At 43.6% G+C, this 14,817-nt stretch overlaps 1 protein-coding gene across 2 annotated transcripts in view; it reads left to right on the top strand.

The window, feature by feature from the left end:
- PID1 (phosphotyrosine interaction domain containing 1) overlaps nt 1–14,817 on the top strand; it is a 226,107-nt gene that overhangs the window by 929 nt on the left and 210,361 nt on the right. Inside the window, exon 2 of one of the 2 annotated variants that reach the window (XM_070618523.1) lies at nt 5,612–5,912. The exons of the other annotated variant lie outside the window; for it this stretch is intronic. Coding sequence (XP_070474624.1) covers nt 5,612–5,797 — 186 coding nt within the window. The 3' untranslated portion in view covers nt 5,798–5,912. Of the gene's footprint in view, nt 1–5,611; nt 5,913–14,817 lie in introns of those variants that run through there. 2 annotated transcript variants of the gene reach the window in all.

Below are 14,817 nucleotides of genomic sequence, written 5' to 3'. Positions count from 1 at the left end.
TTGAAAATCAAAAAGTTAAGTTCAGCCAGGAATAGTTATGTCCTGCGTGTGTCACCCCATCAAAAGTTTTTCACTGCCCTGGACTGAAATGCCAAACTGCCTTTAATCTGGATTCTGAAGCTAGGGAGTTGGGAAAGGGGTCCAAGTGAGAATGAGAGGCGTTTTTGGAGAGGGGCCTCTTTCAGTGACACTTGGGACCCTGGAATCGCCCCACTGCAAGGTTTGATGACTGCCTTTTGCTTGTAAATATTCTCCAGAAGGAGGGCAGCTACTCTGCCAGATAAAATCCACGGGATGCTGCAGTTAAGCTGTTGGCAGGCTCAGAGCCACACTGCTTCGTAGTAAACTTTGAAGAAGTGTGCAAGTGGTAAAATACAGCACCGTCGGAGACGGAGTGTTTCTGTAGACAGGACAGTGGAGGCCAGGAGCCCTGGCTGACTCAGGAGGGTTCCAGGTGAAAATTGAAAGTCCCAGACTCAGACTGTCCCTCAAGGTGCTGGAAGAGGCTAGCCTTTGCCTGTGAGTTCTCATACTGAGGATTAACCTGCAGAGGGCATTGCATTTAGCCGGAACAGATGCCCCAGAGCTCTTTTCCAGGCCTTCTTGGGCCTGCGATGTGTGGGGAGCAGGTTCACATTGGAAGCCTGAGACACCAGGCCAATCCCCCAGGGACTCAAACAAGAAAAGGGACCCTTGGAGTTGGGGTGGTGGCAACCAGCCTCTAACCCCCTCCTTGTCTTATTAAGAGACTATCACCATGGGGCTCTGATTGGTTGCCAAAGGGGATGTAAAAGAATTTTGGTGGTGACACCAGGGACCTGTGGTGCATTTAAGCTCCTGCTTCCGTTCAGGGCATGCATTCTGTTCTAAAGGAAGGGGTGACTGAGAGGAGGGATGGAGGGCTCCCCATCCAACAGAGGAGTGTAGCTCTTGGAAGTCCTTAGAGAGATGAGGCCAGAGTTCCTTGAGATGGCCTTTATGGCCCAGTGATCTGTGCCTCTGCAGACTCGGTGGGTTTTGTCTCTTGAAGTTATTTCTACCGGCCTGTTTCATTTAGGGACTCCTGTGCACTCCAGAGCACGTGACTCTTTGCAGGAGGGAGCTCTGGCTTGTGTTCCACACCACGATCATTTGCGAGAAATGTCCTCCTGGCTCTTCTGTGAAATGTACACATGTGCATTTGGCATGAGTCTGGTTTATTACACGTTGCATTTGCAATGCATTTGTTTCATTTTGAAGAGTCATGTTGAAAGAGCCTGGGTTTTTGGCTTTCGAAAGCTCAGGTAAACACGGCTTATCACGGACTGAGATCAAGTCACTATTGGAAGGTACTTATCAACACGGGGCTCAACTTCATGCTCCCCGAATTTAAATTAGTAAACAGGCCGGGTTCTCTTTTAAAAGCACATCTCAAGCCTTGCGATGATAAAAGTGAGCCAAATGGAGAAAAATCGTCTTCCTATTCACAGCTTCTTTCCAAATAGCAGCTCTCCTCTTTTTAAAAACACACAATTTGTATGTTTTTACTTTTTCCTTCTAGGGGAGGGAGTTGTTGAGGGTGAGATGCTGAATGAGTTGCTTGTAATAATATTTTATTTACATTCCTTGTGGTTATCTTTGTCAGAGTCTCTGTTTGCTGTCTGGGAATTTTTCTTCCCCTTTTTGCCCTCAAGGAACTACCATATAGGAACGTTGGTTTCCGATTCCTCCGTGAATGGGGTGCTTTACCATGCCCAGATTCTGTGGCCTTGGAGGTGGCGATGGAAATCGTGTTCGATGAAGAAATAAATGAGTCCCACTCTTTAAGAAGTCAGAGCCCCACCCTCCTTACACAGATCTTTTTAACCTTCTCATATAACCTCATTAATTTTTAATGCAAACATTCTAATTTCGATGAACTGGAGTGAAGAAAATGCTTCAAGGATGCGTTCCCAGAGCCTCCTAATGGAACTAAGCAGTCCATTTATTGTACAAATACCTGGAAACAAAAGAGGCGAGGGAAGAAAAGAACAACAGCTTTTCTTAATTGATTTTATTAGTTCTGATTAGCTGATGCTCATTCAAAGGGTGTGTGGCCCTGGGAGTGTGGCACAAGTTTGTTTTTGGCCAGACGGTCACCCTCTAACTGATTTGAGTCCAGCAAGCAGCTCTCTTACTGGGGAAATAGCATCTTTGATCAGATTAGATTCTCGTTATCAATACCCACTTCTTTGCCAAACAAAGTGATGCTGATATTTTCTGCTTTGAGGTTTAGTGGTTTGACCCAAATCCAGTACAGGCGAAGCGACCTGTTGCCCCGAGCGGGGCTGAGCTGGGTAATTTCTCATTCAGTCGCACAAACCCCGCAGCAAGTTCATTTGCTCCCTTGAATGTTAAAACTTCTCTTGCAGCCCACTCGAGCCCTCACTGGGAGCTTCTGCCATTAAAAATATAATAGGATCAAAAGGGATATGAAGATTTAAATTACCACCCCAACTTTTAAAAATGAATAGGTATGAATTCTTCCTTTTTCACGTTCTCTGCACAGCAGACTTTTTTCTTGGAGGGACTCGTGAGAGTTATAAATTTTTAAAGAAGCAGATTTGAAACGGGCTCTTCTCAGAATAGTAAAGGGGACTTTTTGGTAGAAAAAGGCCGAGTATTGGTTTTTTTAAAAATAGAGATGAGATTACCTCTGGCCTTGATATTTAAAATTTGCATGGGTTTCCTGATTGTCTTAATTATTGGCCTGGGCGGATCCTGTAGAAGTGACAGACTCATCCACTCAAGAGTGTGGACTTAGCCACATAGATTGGAACATAGATTTCCCCAGAGCGTATGTCTTTGGGCTACCAGGCACCTTTTTCTGGAAGCCAGGAAAGGTGGAGAACAGGAGAAACATGAATGGAAACTGAGTTTGAAACGAAGGAGGCCAACACACCCTTGTTGACGATATAGTTATTATAAGGATGGAGTGGAATGTGTTAGTAGGAATGTATGGGAAACAAATTCTACCAAATTCTAATTGTGAAATCTGTGTGCAGGCATCTTCTCGTGAGGTGTTCTGTAAAGGTCCCAATGTAATCATTCGCTTGTCTTCCCTAAGATTGAAATTTCTCTGTGGCAGGTCCCAAAAACACAGAGCTTTTGTCCATTAAGCTAGATTCGCCTCCTCAGCCTGGGCCATTTTCTGTCCTCCACCATGTTTTTTTCACTCTCATTTTGGCCAATGGCTGTCCATTAGAACTTCCAAAAGAGGGTGAAAAGAGAAAGGGCAGGGAGAAAACCACATCTGGAAGAACCTTTCTTTTGGTTTCTTGCTAAACTTTTGGCTGATAAGAAGGTTAACGTTTTTAGCTAAATAATATCTGGAGATTTCAGGAGGTAAGAGTGTTTCTTCCTCCAGGATGACCCTGCCCTTTCTCTGCCTTGTCATATCTGGTAGATTTTGCCTTGGCTTGGAGTGTGGATTGTTCTGGATTTATTTCTCTAGCATTGTGTTACTCCCACTTTTCCCCTGAGAAGTGAGACAGAAGAACCGTCTGGAACATCAGCCGGAGACCATTCGACCTGGCCCGTCAGGCAGAGAGAAATCCTTGGCAAAGATGATACATTTCCAGGCAGACCAAATCGACAAAAGGGACACAGAACAAAGTAGGGGTGGGAGGAGAGAATGACAACCACCCGCTTTTACAGAGCACGTGCTCTGTGTGTGGCACTGTGCTCAGGAGTTTTATTTGAATTATCTAGCTTGCTTACCTCCCATAACCGCTTTTATCCGCATTTTATAGCTAAAGGAGCTGAAGGCCAGAGAGTTTAAATGATTTGGCCAGGGTTAGGCAGCTAGAAAGGAAGTGACCCAGAATTTGAACTGGGTGGTTTGGCTGCAGAGCTTCTCCATAGCATGGAAGCATAAGACAAAGAGGGATGCTGTACACGTGTTGGTTGTTATTAATGAATAGAATTAGAGCAATGGTGGTCTCGTTGGCTCAGAGAGGCTGCTTTCATATTTCTTGTTGAAGGAGAGTGATTGCCTATGTTGACCAAAGGCTACCCTCATTTTTGGTGGTCCACATCTCTGGGGGAAGTAAGTTCCTGGGCCAAACTTAAGCTGGAATTCTCAAGCGCTATTTAAGAGTCTCTTCAACTGGAGCACATGGCCTTTATCCAAACTAGAGCCCTCGAAAGCTGATAATCAAGCTTGATCACGTAGGCAGTCATTCCATGCTCAGACCAAAAATGGAGGGACGAGAGGGAGGATGTTGGAGAGTTCAAGAGCAATTGTTTTGAGATAAGCAATGCTACTGTTACAGAGGCACAGGTTTCTCGCTAAACCGATTCTAGATTTTGCTGTTCTTTTCATCCCTTGTGGTTGAGTAAGTGCCAAGTATTGGGCCTTATCGTTCATAACGAAAGCTTGGAGTTTTCATTAATTTGAGGTCTAAGTCTCTCTCAGAAGTGAAATGCTATCTTATGTCATTGGGTCTTCGAGTTTGTCAGCAAAATCTCTACCAAGTGACTTGCAAAATGCTAGCCTTGGAAAAGACTCTGCCCCTTGGTTACCCATTGCCTAATGGGGCCGTTTCGTGTTGACTGTACTGGGTTACCTTGGAGTGTTGGGCAACTTTTGCCTTTGTTTGATGTTCCAGATTAACTCTCTCCCTCCCCCCCTCCCCTGGCACTGGCTCCATTCTACCATGTAAATTAGTCCTGCAAATTAGATCCTGGAAAAGTGGGCCCTGGACAGCCCCAAGGCGACTGGAGATCAGGCTCCCTTCCACAGGGCTATTTGACTCCTCAAATAGCAGCGGTTCAGGGACTTGTTAGTGGTCAGCAAATAAAACTAGTCCAGAAGCACTCAATGACGGCACTGTGCTTTGTTCAGCCCCTTGGGCACAGATCTAAATGGAAGCTTTGTATAAGCAGAGCTAGAAGAAATGGTCAAGATGTTTGTCCAAAGACCTCCTTAAAGTTTAGTGGAATTAGTTACTATCGTTTTGTGTTAACTTAAAAAAAAGAGTTTTGATCCCAATTTAGCTGCTAACCAGTGATAAAGCATCAGAGTATTTACCAGGTCCAAACCCTCAAGCTAAGCACTGGAAAAGGACACGTCAGGGAAAAGGCACAGACTTGCTTTGTGCCTTTGGCCTGTTTCAATGCTTCCAAAGTCTTAGCAAGCTCTCTCACTTAATGCTGATGCCCCTTGGGGCCCTCATCCTGCTAAGGTCTTCTTTGTCATGCCTGATGACTCCAACCTCCTCCTTCTTCCCTCATTTGTTGCACGTCAGGTCTTAGTTTGATAAAGGAGGTTCCAGTAGTGAGAAAAATACCACCTCCTTCTGTTTGTTGAAGCCTATATATTAGTTGGGTTTTCATCACTTGTGCCTTGGGCATTCCTAACTGATGTGGCTACTAAGGGACCAAGATTCAGATTCAAACCCTGCTCTCCATGTCTTACTCGTTGTTGTGGGCTGAATTGTGTCCCTCCCAAAAGATATGTTCAAGTCCCAGCCCAGGTACCTGTGAATGTAGCCTTATTTGGAGACAGAGGCTATGTAGATATAATCAAGCTAAGATGAGTTCATACCGAATTAGGATGAGCCCCAAATTCAATGACTGGTGTCCTTATCAGGAGAGATTTGAAGACACAGAGGAGACACAGGAGAGAAGCCATGTGCAGACGGAGGCAGAGAGTGGAGTTAGGCTATCACAAGCCAAGGGCTGTAAGGATTGCTGGCCACCAGCAGAAGCCAGAAGAGTCAAGGAAGGATTCTTCCCCAGAGCCTCTGCGGGGATCACGGCCCTGCCAACATCTTGATTTTGGACTTTTGGCTCCCAGAACTGTGAGAGAATTTCTCTTGTTTTAAGCTGCCCAATCTCCAGCAATTTGTTACAGCAGCCCTGGGAACCTAACATGTTAATAAAACCATGTTGCCTTTTGACTGTGTTCGGTCTCTGTGTTTCTGGAGGTCTAGGTATGCCTCACTTTCACGTCCTGGGACAACATGAATGTGTCTGGAAAGCATGCTCCTTTTGTACTGAGTGTGAATTTATTTACAGTGGATTTGGAAAAAAATGAAAACAGACGTTAGAGAACAACTAAACCATTGCTTCTTTCTCCCTCATCTGCTTCTGGCCAGCATCCTGGGAAAAGGTGCAAACACCGAGTGTAACGTGTGCTGTGTTGCTCAAGGGAGAGCCTCTGGAAAACACTGCAAATGGGCTTCAAGAGATGGTTAGCTTTGGTCGTTGAAATAATAGGCTGGGATGTGAAAGTCATTTTGACGCAGATCTCAGCGACACTTTTCCAGGCAGGCGGAGACCAAGGGAGAGGGCTGGGGTTTTGTCCTCAAGACAATCCAGGTTGTCAGAGTCTCTGCAGGGTCTCTGGGTAGCGAGCCTCCAGGACTTGCCTCTTCCCAACTAAGACAACATCTAGGTTGACATCAGAGTCATTTCACGTCGGCCTCCAGGACGGCCCCATAGTATGAATGGTTGATTATTTGTATCCGGTTGGGTATTTTGTTGTGTTTTCATTTTTCACTTGGTAACTGTATACATTATTTTAATGGAGAACCTATTCCTATTCTGGAACTCACTTTTAAGACAAAAAATAAATGTTACGAGGAGTCACAACACTTGCTTTCCTGGGCAAGCTCCTCTTTTCAATGCAGTGGCGGCAATGGAGAGACGTTTCCAGTCCGACGCGGGCCAAGGAGTCTGGATGACTACAGAGCTGCTCTTCGGGTTTGCATTTCGTGCTTTTCATTCTCTTCCTCAGTAGGGGGTGAATACCGCATGTGTGCATGGGAAGGGAGAAGAGTGGAGAGTTGCCAGGAGAAAAGAACTCCTTAATTGTCATCCTTCCTCAAGAATAAATCCATCTTAATCCTTTAATCACAAGTCCTTCCTCACAGTCTCCTTGTAATTGCGGGTCTGAGGATAAGCACACAGATTTTGTAGCCCCTTCTGCCCACCATATGCTTTGATGCCTTTACTTCAGGAACTGGCTTTCCCTCAGGTGTATGTGACATCCTGGTGTACAAGCCCCCTATATCATGGGTAGTAGAAACTGCTGTTTACTTTCTAAGTCTTCTCGTGATGTTTCCTAGGAATGGAGCTTGGGGTTGTGGGACCATGGTGCTGATGGGTGGCTCTTTGCTTTGAACTTAAATTCGTGGTAGCTTAGTGTATTCATTTCCTAAGGTTGCCATAGCGGGACCACAAGCTGGGTGGCTGAAGCAACAGAAATTTATTGTCTCATGGATCTGGAGGCTGAAAGTCTGAAATCAAGGTGTTGGCAGAGTTTGTTCCTTGTGAGGATGTGAGGGAGAATCTGTGCCAGGCCTCCCCTCCCAGCTTCTGGTGGTTTGCTGGCAATCTTTGGCATCCCTTGGCTTGTGGCAGCATCACTCCAGTGTTCCCGTGGCATTCTCCCTGTGTCCACATTTCCCCTGTTTGTAAGGACATTAGTCACATTGGATTAGGGGCCCGCCCTAAACCAGTATGATCTCATCTCAACTAATTACATCTGCAATGACCCTATTTCCAAATAAGGTCACATTTTGAGGTACTAGGGGTTAGGACCTCTACATGTGAATTTTGGGGAGACACAATGAACTCATAACTCTTAGTGTGGAATTTTCTTTTGAGTTTCCTCCATGCACTGATATATTTGTTCCTACTTGAACTAACCACACACACACACACACACACACACAAGCAATGGAAATTTTTTCCAAGTGGTGGTACAGATGTGAAATGGATGGAGTGGCCCTTCTGCTACATGTCACGGCTACTATTTTAGACTTGATTTGATTAAAAAATTAAAAATAATATCTGCTTAGGGTAACAAGGTAATAAATCAGAAAGCTTAGAAGTATATAAAGAAATTAATAATCCTGTCCCTTCCCTCATTCTCAATTCTGTCCACAAAGAAAACTCACGTGATCTGTCTGGTAGTTATTTTTCTACAACTTTCCCTAGGTTTTTGCAAACGTATACAAATATATAGACACATATTTACGTTTATTTCAGTAATATAATCATATTATATATATATGTATTAATTTTTTTTTTCACTTGACAGAATGTTTCACAGGTATCTCTTTTGGTCAGTACACATAGTTCAAATTCATTCCTTTTGGTATCTGCATAGAATTTTGTGGTTGAGTTGGACCATAATTTATTCAGTCCTTTATCAGGGAATATTAGGGTCATGTCTATATTCTTTAGTTTTTTTTCCCTGTAAATAATACTGTTATAAGAATCTGAGCATTATCCTTGTGCTTATGTATCTTTAGACAGAACTGCTAAAATTGGAGTTGCTGAATCAAAGAGTGTGCATGTCTTAAATTTTAGCAGCTGTCAATGAGGATCTTTTTTGAGAGTTCTGCTTTTTGATCAAAAGTTTATGTGGTTTTTGACAAAGGTGCCAAAAATATAGTTCCCTGGAGAAAGGATAGTCTTTTCAACAAAATGATGTGGTAGCTATTGGATATCCACAAGCAAAACAATAAACACAATAATATCAACAACAAACCCCAAAACTTCAATCCATACCTCATACATACCATGTACAGAAATTTACTCAGAATGCCTACATGTAAAACCTAAAACTGTAAATCTTCTAGACAAAACCAGCAGAAAATCTTTGTGACTTTGTATACATCTGTGTAAACATTGCTGCAATCAAGATAATGACCAGATCTGTCACACCCAAAAGTTTCTTTGAGTTGGGCAAAGATTTCTTAGAACAATAGCAAAAACACATTCAGTAAAAGAAAAACTGGATAAATTGGACTTCATCAAAATTAAGAACTTTTTAACTTAGTATCAAAATAAATTTAAAATTTTAAAGATATTTAGAAGAGAATGAAAAGACAGACTGGGAGAAAATACTTGCAAATACATGACTATATCATATATCTATATATCATATATATCATTATATCATATATCTATAGTAAAGGACTTGTATCCAGGATATATAAAGAACTTTCAAAACTCAATAATTAGGGTAGCCTGATTTAAAAAAATGAACAAAGGCGGGGGGCTGGCCCCGTGGCCGAGTGGTTAAGTTCGCGCACTCCGCTGCAGGCGGCCCAGTGTTTCATTGGTTCGAATCCTGGGCATGGACATGGCACTGCTCATCACACCACGCTGAGGCAACGTCCCACATGCCACAACTAGAAGAACCCACAACGAAGAATATACAACTATGTACCGGGGGGCTTTGGGGAGAAAAAGGAAAAAAATAAAATCTTTAAAAAAAAAAAAAATGAACAAAGGGGGCCATCCCCGTGCTTGAGTGGTTAAGTTCACATGCTCCACTTCAGTGGCCCAGGGTTTTGCCGGTTCTAATCCTGGGCACGGACATGGCACCACTCATCAGGCCATGCTGAGGCGGCATCCCACATAGTACAACCAGAAAGACCTCCAACTAGAATATATAACTATGTACTGGGGGGGGCGGGTTTGGGGAGAAGAAGAAGAAGAAGTAAAAAAAGATTGGCAACACTTGTTAGCTCAGGTGCCAATCTCAAAAAAAGAAAATGAACAAATGATTTGAACAAGGAAGTTATATGGATGGGAAATAAACACATGGAAAGATGCTCCACGTCATTAGGGAAATGCAAATTAAAACCATACTGTGATACCGCTACACAACAGTAGAATAGCTAAAATTGAAAAGGCTTTGATCATACCGAGCGTTGGTGAGGATGTGGAGGAACTGGAACTCTCACACCTGCTGGTGGGGATGTAAAATGATTGAAAGCAGATGAGTAGTTGCCCGAGGCTGGGATGGGAGGAAGGGATTAGAAAGGACTTGAGGAAATTTTGAGGGTGATGGATATGTTCAACATCTGTATTATGGTGATGGTTTTATGGGCTTATACATATGCCAAAATTTAACAAATTGTGCAGTTTATTATATGTCAACTGTACTCTATAAATCTGTGAAAGTGTTTGTGAACTATTCATTGTGTGTCAGACACAGTGCTAGGTGTTGGGAGGACTAAACATAGGTAGTTTCTGCCCTCATTTCTGCGAATTCTCTGGAGGTTTCATTTTCTTTTAACTGGAAATTAAAATTCTAACCCAGAATGTAAATAATGAACTTTGTATTTTTCTTAGAGTTCCATTCTCACCTTCTCAGACATTTCCCCATTTAGTTCTTGAAATGACATTTTCCATCAATCTGTTTGCCTAAGGATCTTAGTGAAATGAGTAGTTGAGCAAGAGAAGAAATCCAGACTACAGGGTGGAAAGTTCAAGCTGATGCCTTCTTGGTCCTTCCTTGTTCACGATGGCCCCATCCCCTCAACAGGATTGGATACTGTGCTACATGATCTCCTTATATATTTATTGAACAAAGTCTTATAGTCCTTTCCCTTTATTTTAAAAGAGATTGAGTCAAATGCCTCAAATTTTCATTCTTGAGGGGAAAAACATTTTAAAACTATATTATTTTTGTGAATGTGTCTCCATAGCTTTTCACTAAGGTTCAGTGGCCATTGGTAAAGCTGTTGCAGCTGATCTAAATTTTGTAGTTGCCATATTCCTGAGAAAAAGAATTGTTTTAGAAGAAATCCTATATCTGCTAGGCAGACGACATCCACAAACTAGAATCAAGACCCACTAATGGTTTCGCATGATGGATTCTCCATGTTTTCTTTTTTCTTCTCTCTTTTCACTGAAACAGCAGGCAGAAACCAAGAGTCACCTGGGAAATGAGGATGTGTGGTCATCCCTAAGTATGGCACGAAAAGTGCTAGACTTCTGTTCCTAACTATATTCACTTTGGGGGTGAAGGAAAGAAATGCAATAGGTTGAGGTGAGAGACAGCAGATGGGTAAGAAAGCCAGGAAAAGGGGAAAGTGGGGAGACGAGGGGGTGAAGGATGTGCAGATATTAAAAGAGGAAGAAATGGAAGGGTGGAGGAAGTCACCCAGGCACCCAGCACTGTCCCTGGCACGCATGCGTGCTCCACAAGTTAGCTGTCACGTGTTCAGTGCAGCTGTTGGCTGTTGATAAGTTATTCCTTTGAGCAAAGGCTCCCACCTGCTCAGTGGCGCTGAGTCCTTTGGTGGATTATCTGGCTCTCGGAAAAACAGTGTTTTTCAGATGAAAAGCCTGGAAGCTTTGAGGGGAAACATAAAGCAGATCCAAAGCCATGGGGTGGGCAGTTTGGGGAAAATGGGAAGTGATGAGAGAATATTTCTTTAGGCTCCAAGTCAGACTACCTGTGGCCGATCCAGGCTGTTGAATCGTGGAAAGACCATGGGGTTTTTAATCGGGCACCCGTGGATACAAATCTTGGCTGCTTCACTTATTGGAGGTTACCTCAGGGGCTCTGATTTATATTTTCTCAACTTTAAAATGGGGATAATAAAGGCCTGCCAGGTGGTGTAGTGGTTAAATTCATGCATTCCACTTTGGTGGCCTACGGTTCACCGGTTTGAATCCTGGGTGTGGACTTATGCACTGCTCATCAAGCCATGTTGTGGCAGCATCCCACATATAAAAAAACAGAGGAAGATGGGCACAGATGTTAGCTCAGGGCTAATCTTCCTCAGAAAAAAAAAATGGGGATAATAATTTAGTTCCTGACTATTAATTGCAATATGGAATACAAAACGTTTAGCATGGTATCTGGCACGTTATTGGGAGTCAGTAAATATTAATTTCTGCTCCTGCTTCAGATCCAAGGGTTAACTAGGAAGAACAGCATAGAATTTTAGTGCCATGTGGATAATAGAGGTTTGGTGTTTCCCAAAGTGGGTTCCATGGAACCCAAGTTCAGCAAGCTGCTCATTTGAGTCTTTAAATAGGTTTGAGGAGCACTAGGGAAAGAAAGTGAGTCTGGTTTTCTGCAGGACTTCTTGTAGCCCTTAAGATGCCAATGCCCCTTGAATTTCCATGCGAGGGGAGAGGATAAACCCAGCTCCTCGTGAAGAAGCATCCTACAGTCCGGGCCACTGCGGTCCAGCTCTTGCACTCCTTTAAGTTGACAAACTGTGGGCCTGAGGTTTGGCTCTGGCTTACAAAAATGTTTCCTTTGGCCCCTTTGGTGTATATAAAAACTTTACAAATTAGTCTCCGGGATTGAAAAATTAGAGGAATTTATAAGGAAATCTGGACTTTCCGATTCTCTCAAAAAATGGGAGCATCAAAACCACCGTGGGCCTGGATTCTCACGGAGTGACCACTGACCAGTCGCTGTTCCATTGGGATGGACGTGGCCTCCAGTCCATCCCGGGCGTGAGAGAGCACGGCCCACTAATTCCCATAACCTGCTGAGCCCTGTGGGTCCTTGAGTCTGGGACCCCAGTGTAGTTCAGCTCCTTCATTTGGCTCATGGGAGAATCCCAAGTTCATGTTCATGCTGGAATCGGGACCAGACCAGGTCTTTGGTCTCCTGACTCTTAAGGGCCAGGGTGATAAGTGATCGTGTGCCTAAGTTTATGTGTTTAACACCATTCGTTGCTCTCCAACCTCAACTCTGGTAGCTCACCTTCAGCTACCTGGAGGCCAGTTTCTTTCCTCTCTTTTTTGGGAGCTGTGTGGTAGGGTTTGTGTGACTGGAGTGGGGGCCATGCCATCGCCCCTTCTCTCCTGGGCAGACAGACTTGCAGGAACTAGAAGGGTCATCACTCATCCACTTTCCAATCTGGAGCATCCGGGAGGGCTCCCAGGCAGAAGGGGAAAGCCTCCTCGACTTTTCACTAAATGCAGATCACTGTTTCCTACGTATCGCACGCCAGGCAGCTAAAATTTCTTATTGTTATGGTATTGGCTCATTTGGGGCATTTTTACTGCCAAACGTTGGAACAGATTGCTTCCAAGAAAGAGATAGATTTAGAGGGTGGAGAATAGTTTTTAACTTAATGGATTTCCACATTTTCCTCGCAGATGATCAGCCTGTGGATTATCAGCCATCCGTTCCAATGCTATTTCAGGAAGCCCAAACTGAAAAACATTCACAATGATGGCAACACCTTTATATCTAACAATTTCCATTTCCGCCAAAAAACCACTAGAAAGCCCTTTGCAGATCTTTTGTTTCCTGATCATCCTGGGAGCAGATTTGCTTTCTCTTGCTTATCCAGGTCTGCTATTCTACTTGACTCTGCCCGCTTCCCACAGAGTTAGGAGATTCTGATTATTTTTAGCATTAAAAGTACATGAATGGGGGGCCGGCCCGGTGGCCCAGGGTTCGAAGGTTCAGATCTCGGGTTTGGACATGGTGCTGCTTATCAAGCCATGCTGTGGCAGGCGTCCCACATATAAAGTAGAGGAAGATGGGCATGGATGTGAGCTCAGGGCCAGTCTTCCTCAGCAAAAAGAGGAGGATTGGTAGCAGATGCTAGCTCAGGGCTCATCTTCCTCAAAAAAAAGAAAAAAGTACATGGACGAACCAGAAAGTGGCTTGAGCTATAAAACACTGAGTTAGACCTTCCACCCTCAGCCGATCTGCCTGGTTCATGAAAACGCAAGTGCTGTCCTGCACTTTTCCAGCATCCCTCAGAGTCAGGCTAATTATAGGTTTGAAACAGTTGCCTATTGCTTCTCCGCTTGACCCCCGTAAAATTTTATGAACTTTATTGATAACTATTCTAAAAATTATTGCACACTATACTCAAACTCAGAGTTAGGTCTATTGATTCTCAATCTATTTCTCCACCCTTCTACCTAATCTAATCTAATCTAATCTAATCTAATGTTTTTCCTATAGCACCTTTAAAAACCAGAAATTCATCTGAAATAGCTTCTACTGTACAGGGTTACCTCTGCAGGAGAAAAAGGGAAAGAGATGATGCTGGCTGCAGAATACAAAGATCCTGGCCGATCTAAAAGCTCAGAAGGATACAATAATTATACGTTAGATCCTTACATAGTTCTGAAAAGGTTGGCCTTTGGTTAGTAAGGAAAAAATTTCAAAAGTGCTTTTTTAGTTTTTTGAGGTGGGGGTGAGGAAGATTGACCCTGAGCCAACACCCCTTGCCAGTCGTCCTCTTTTTGCTTGAGGAAGATTGGCCCTGAGCCAAGACCCACTGCCAGTCCTCCTCTTTTTGCTTGAGGAAGATTGTCGCAGAGCCGACATCTGTGCCAGTCCTCCTCCACTCTGCATGTGGGACACTGCCACAGCATGGCTTGACAAGTGGTGTGTAGATCCGCGCCTGGGATCTGAACCTGTGAACCCTGGGTCCCTGAAGTGGAATGCGTGAACTCAACCATTATGCCCCAAGGGCGGCCCCTCACGTATTTTTGAAGTACTTTCCAGTAAAATATAGAAATACCATTGAAACATTAAAACAAGACTGAAGTAAAACCCCTCAAATACCAGTCATATAATGAAGGATTTAGTTGTACCGAAAACATAGACTACGGATAGCTACTATAACTGAGCCTAAAACTTTTAGCTCTGAGCTTCCTGGCAGCCTAAGTAAGAAGAGAAACATGATGAATTCCTTGCCCTCATTATCTAATAGAAGAATGTACATCAGCTCATCAGGAACCCCAAACTTTTTGCTAAATTGAGAACCATGGAAATGACCATGCTGCTTTTTATATGGGACATTGTGACACAGACTATTGGGCAATAAGATTAATTGTAGTTTTTGCCAAAGTTGTCCCTAGAAGTTGAAAAAATAAACAATTCAGTAGGAATGCTAAGACTGTTTATGTAGAAGTAGAAGTGGACATCTGTGGTTTTTTCTGCCCAGCTTCACGTCCCATCTTCTGGTAACAGCAGCCTGATTGCACTTTTAGGAACTATTCTTTCTCCTCTGCAGTGGGGGGACTCCATTCACTTTAGGGGGGCCTGTCAATCAG

The sequence above is a fragment of the Equus przewalskii genome, chromosome 5, assembly GCF_037783145.1.
Source record: "Equus przewalskii isolate Varuska chromosome 5, EquPr2, whole genome shotgun sequence".
In the NCBI taxonomy this organism is placed as follows: Eukaryota; Metazoa; Chordata; class Mammalia; order Perissodactyla; family Equidae; genus Equus; species Equus przewalskii.
Note: the sequence above shows the minus strand (reverse complement) of the source record. Positions and strands in the feature narration are given on the sequence as shown.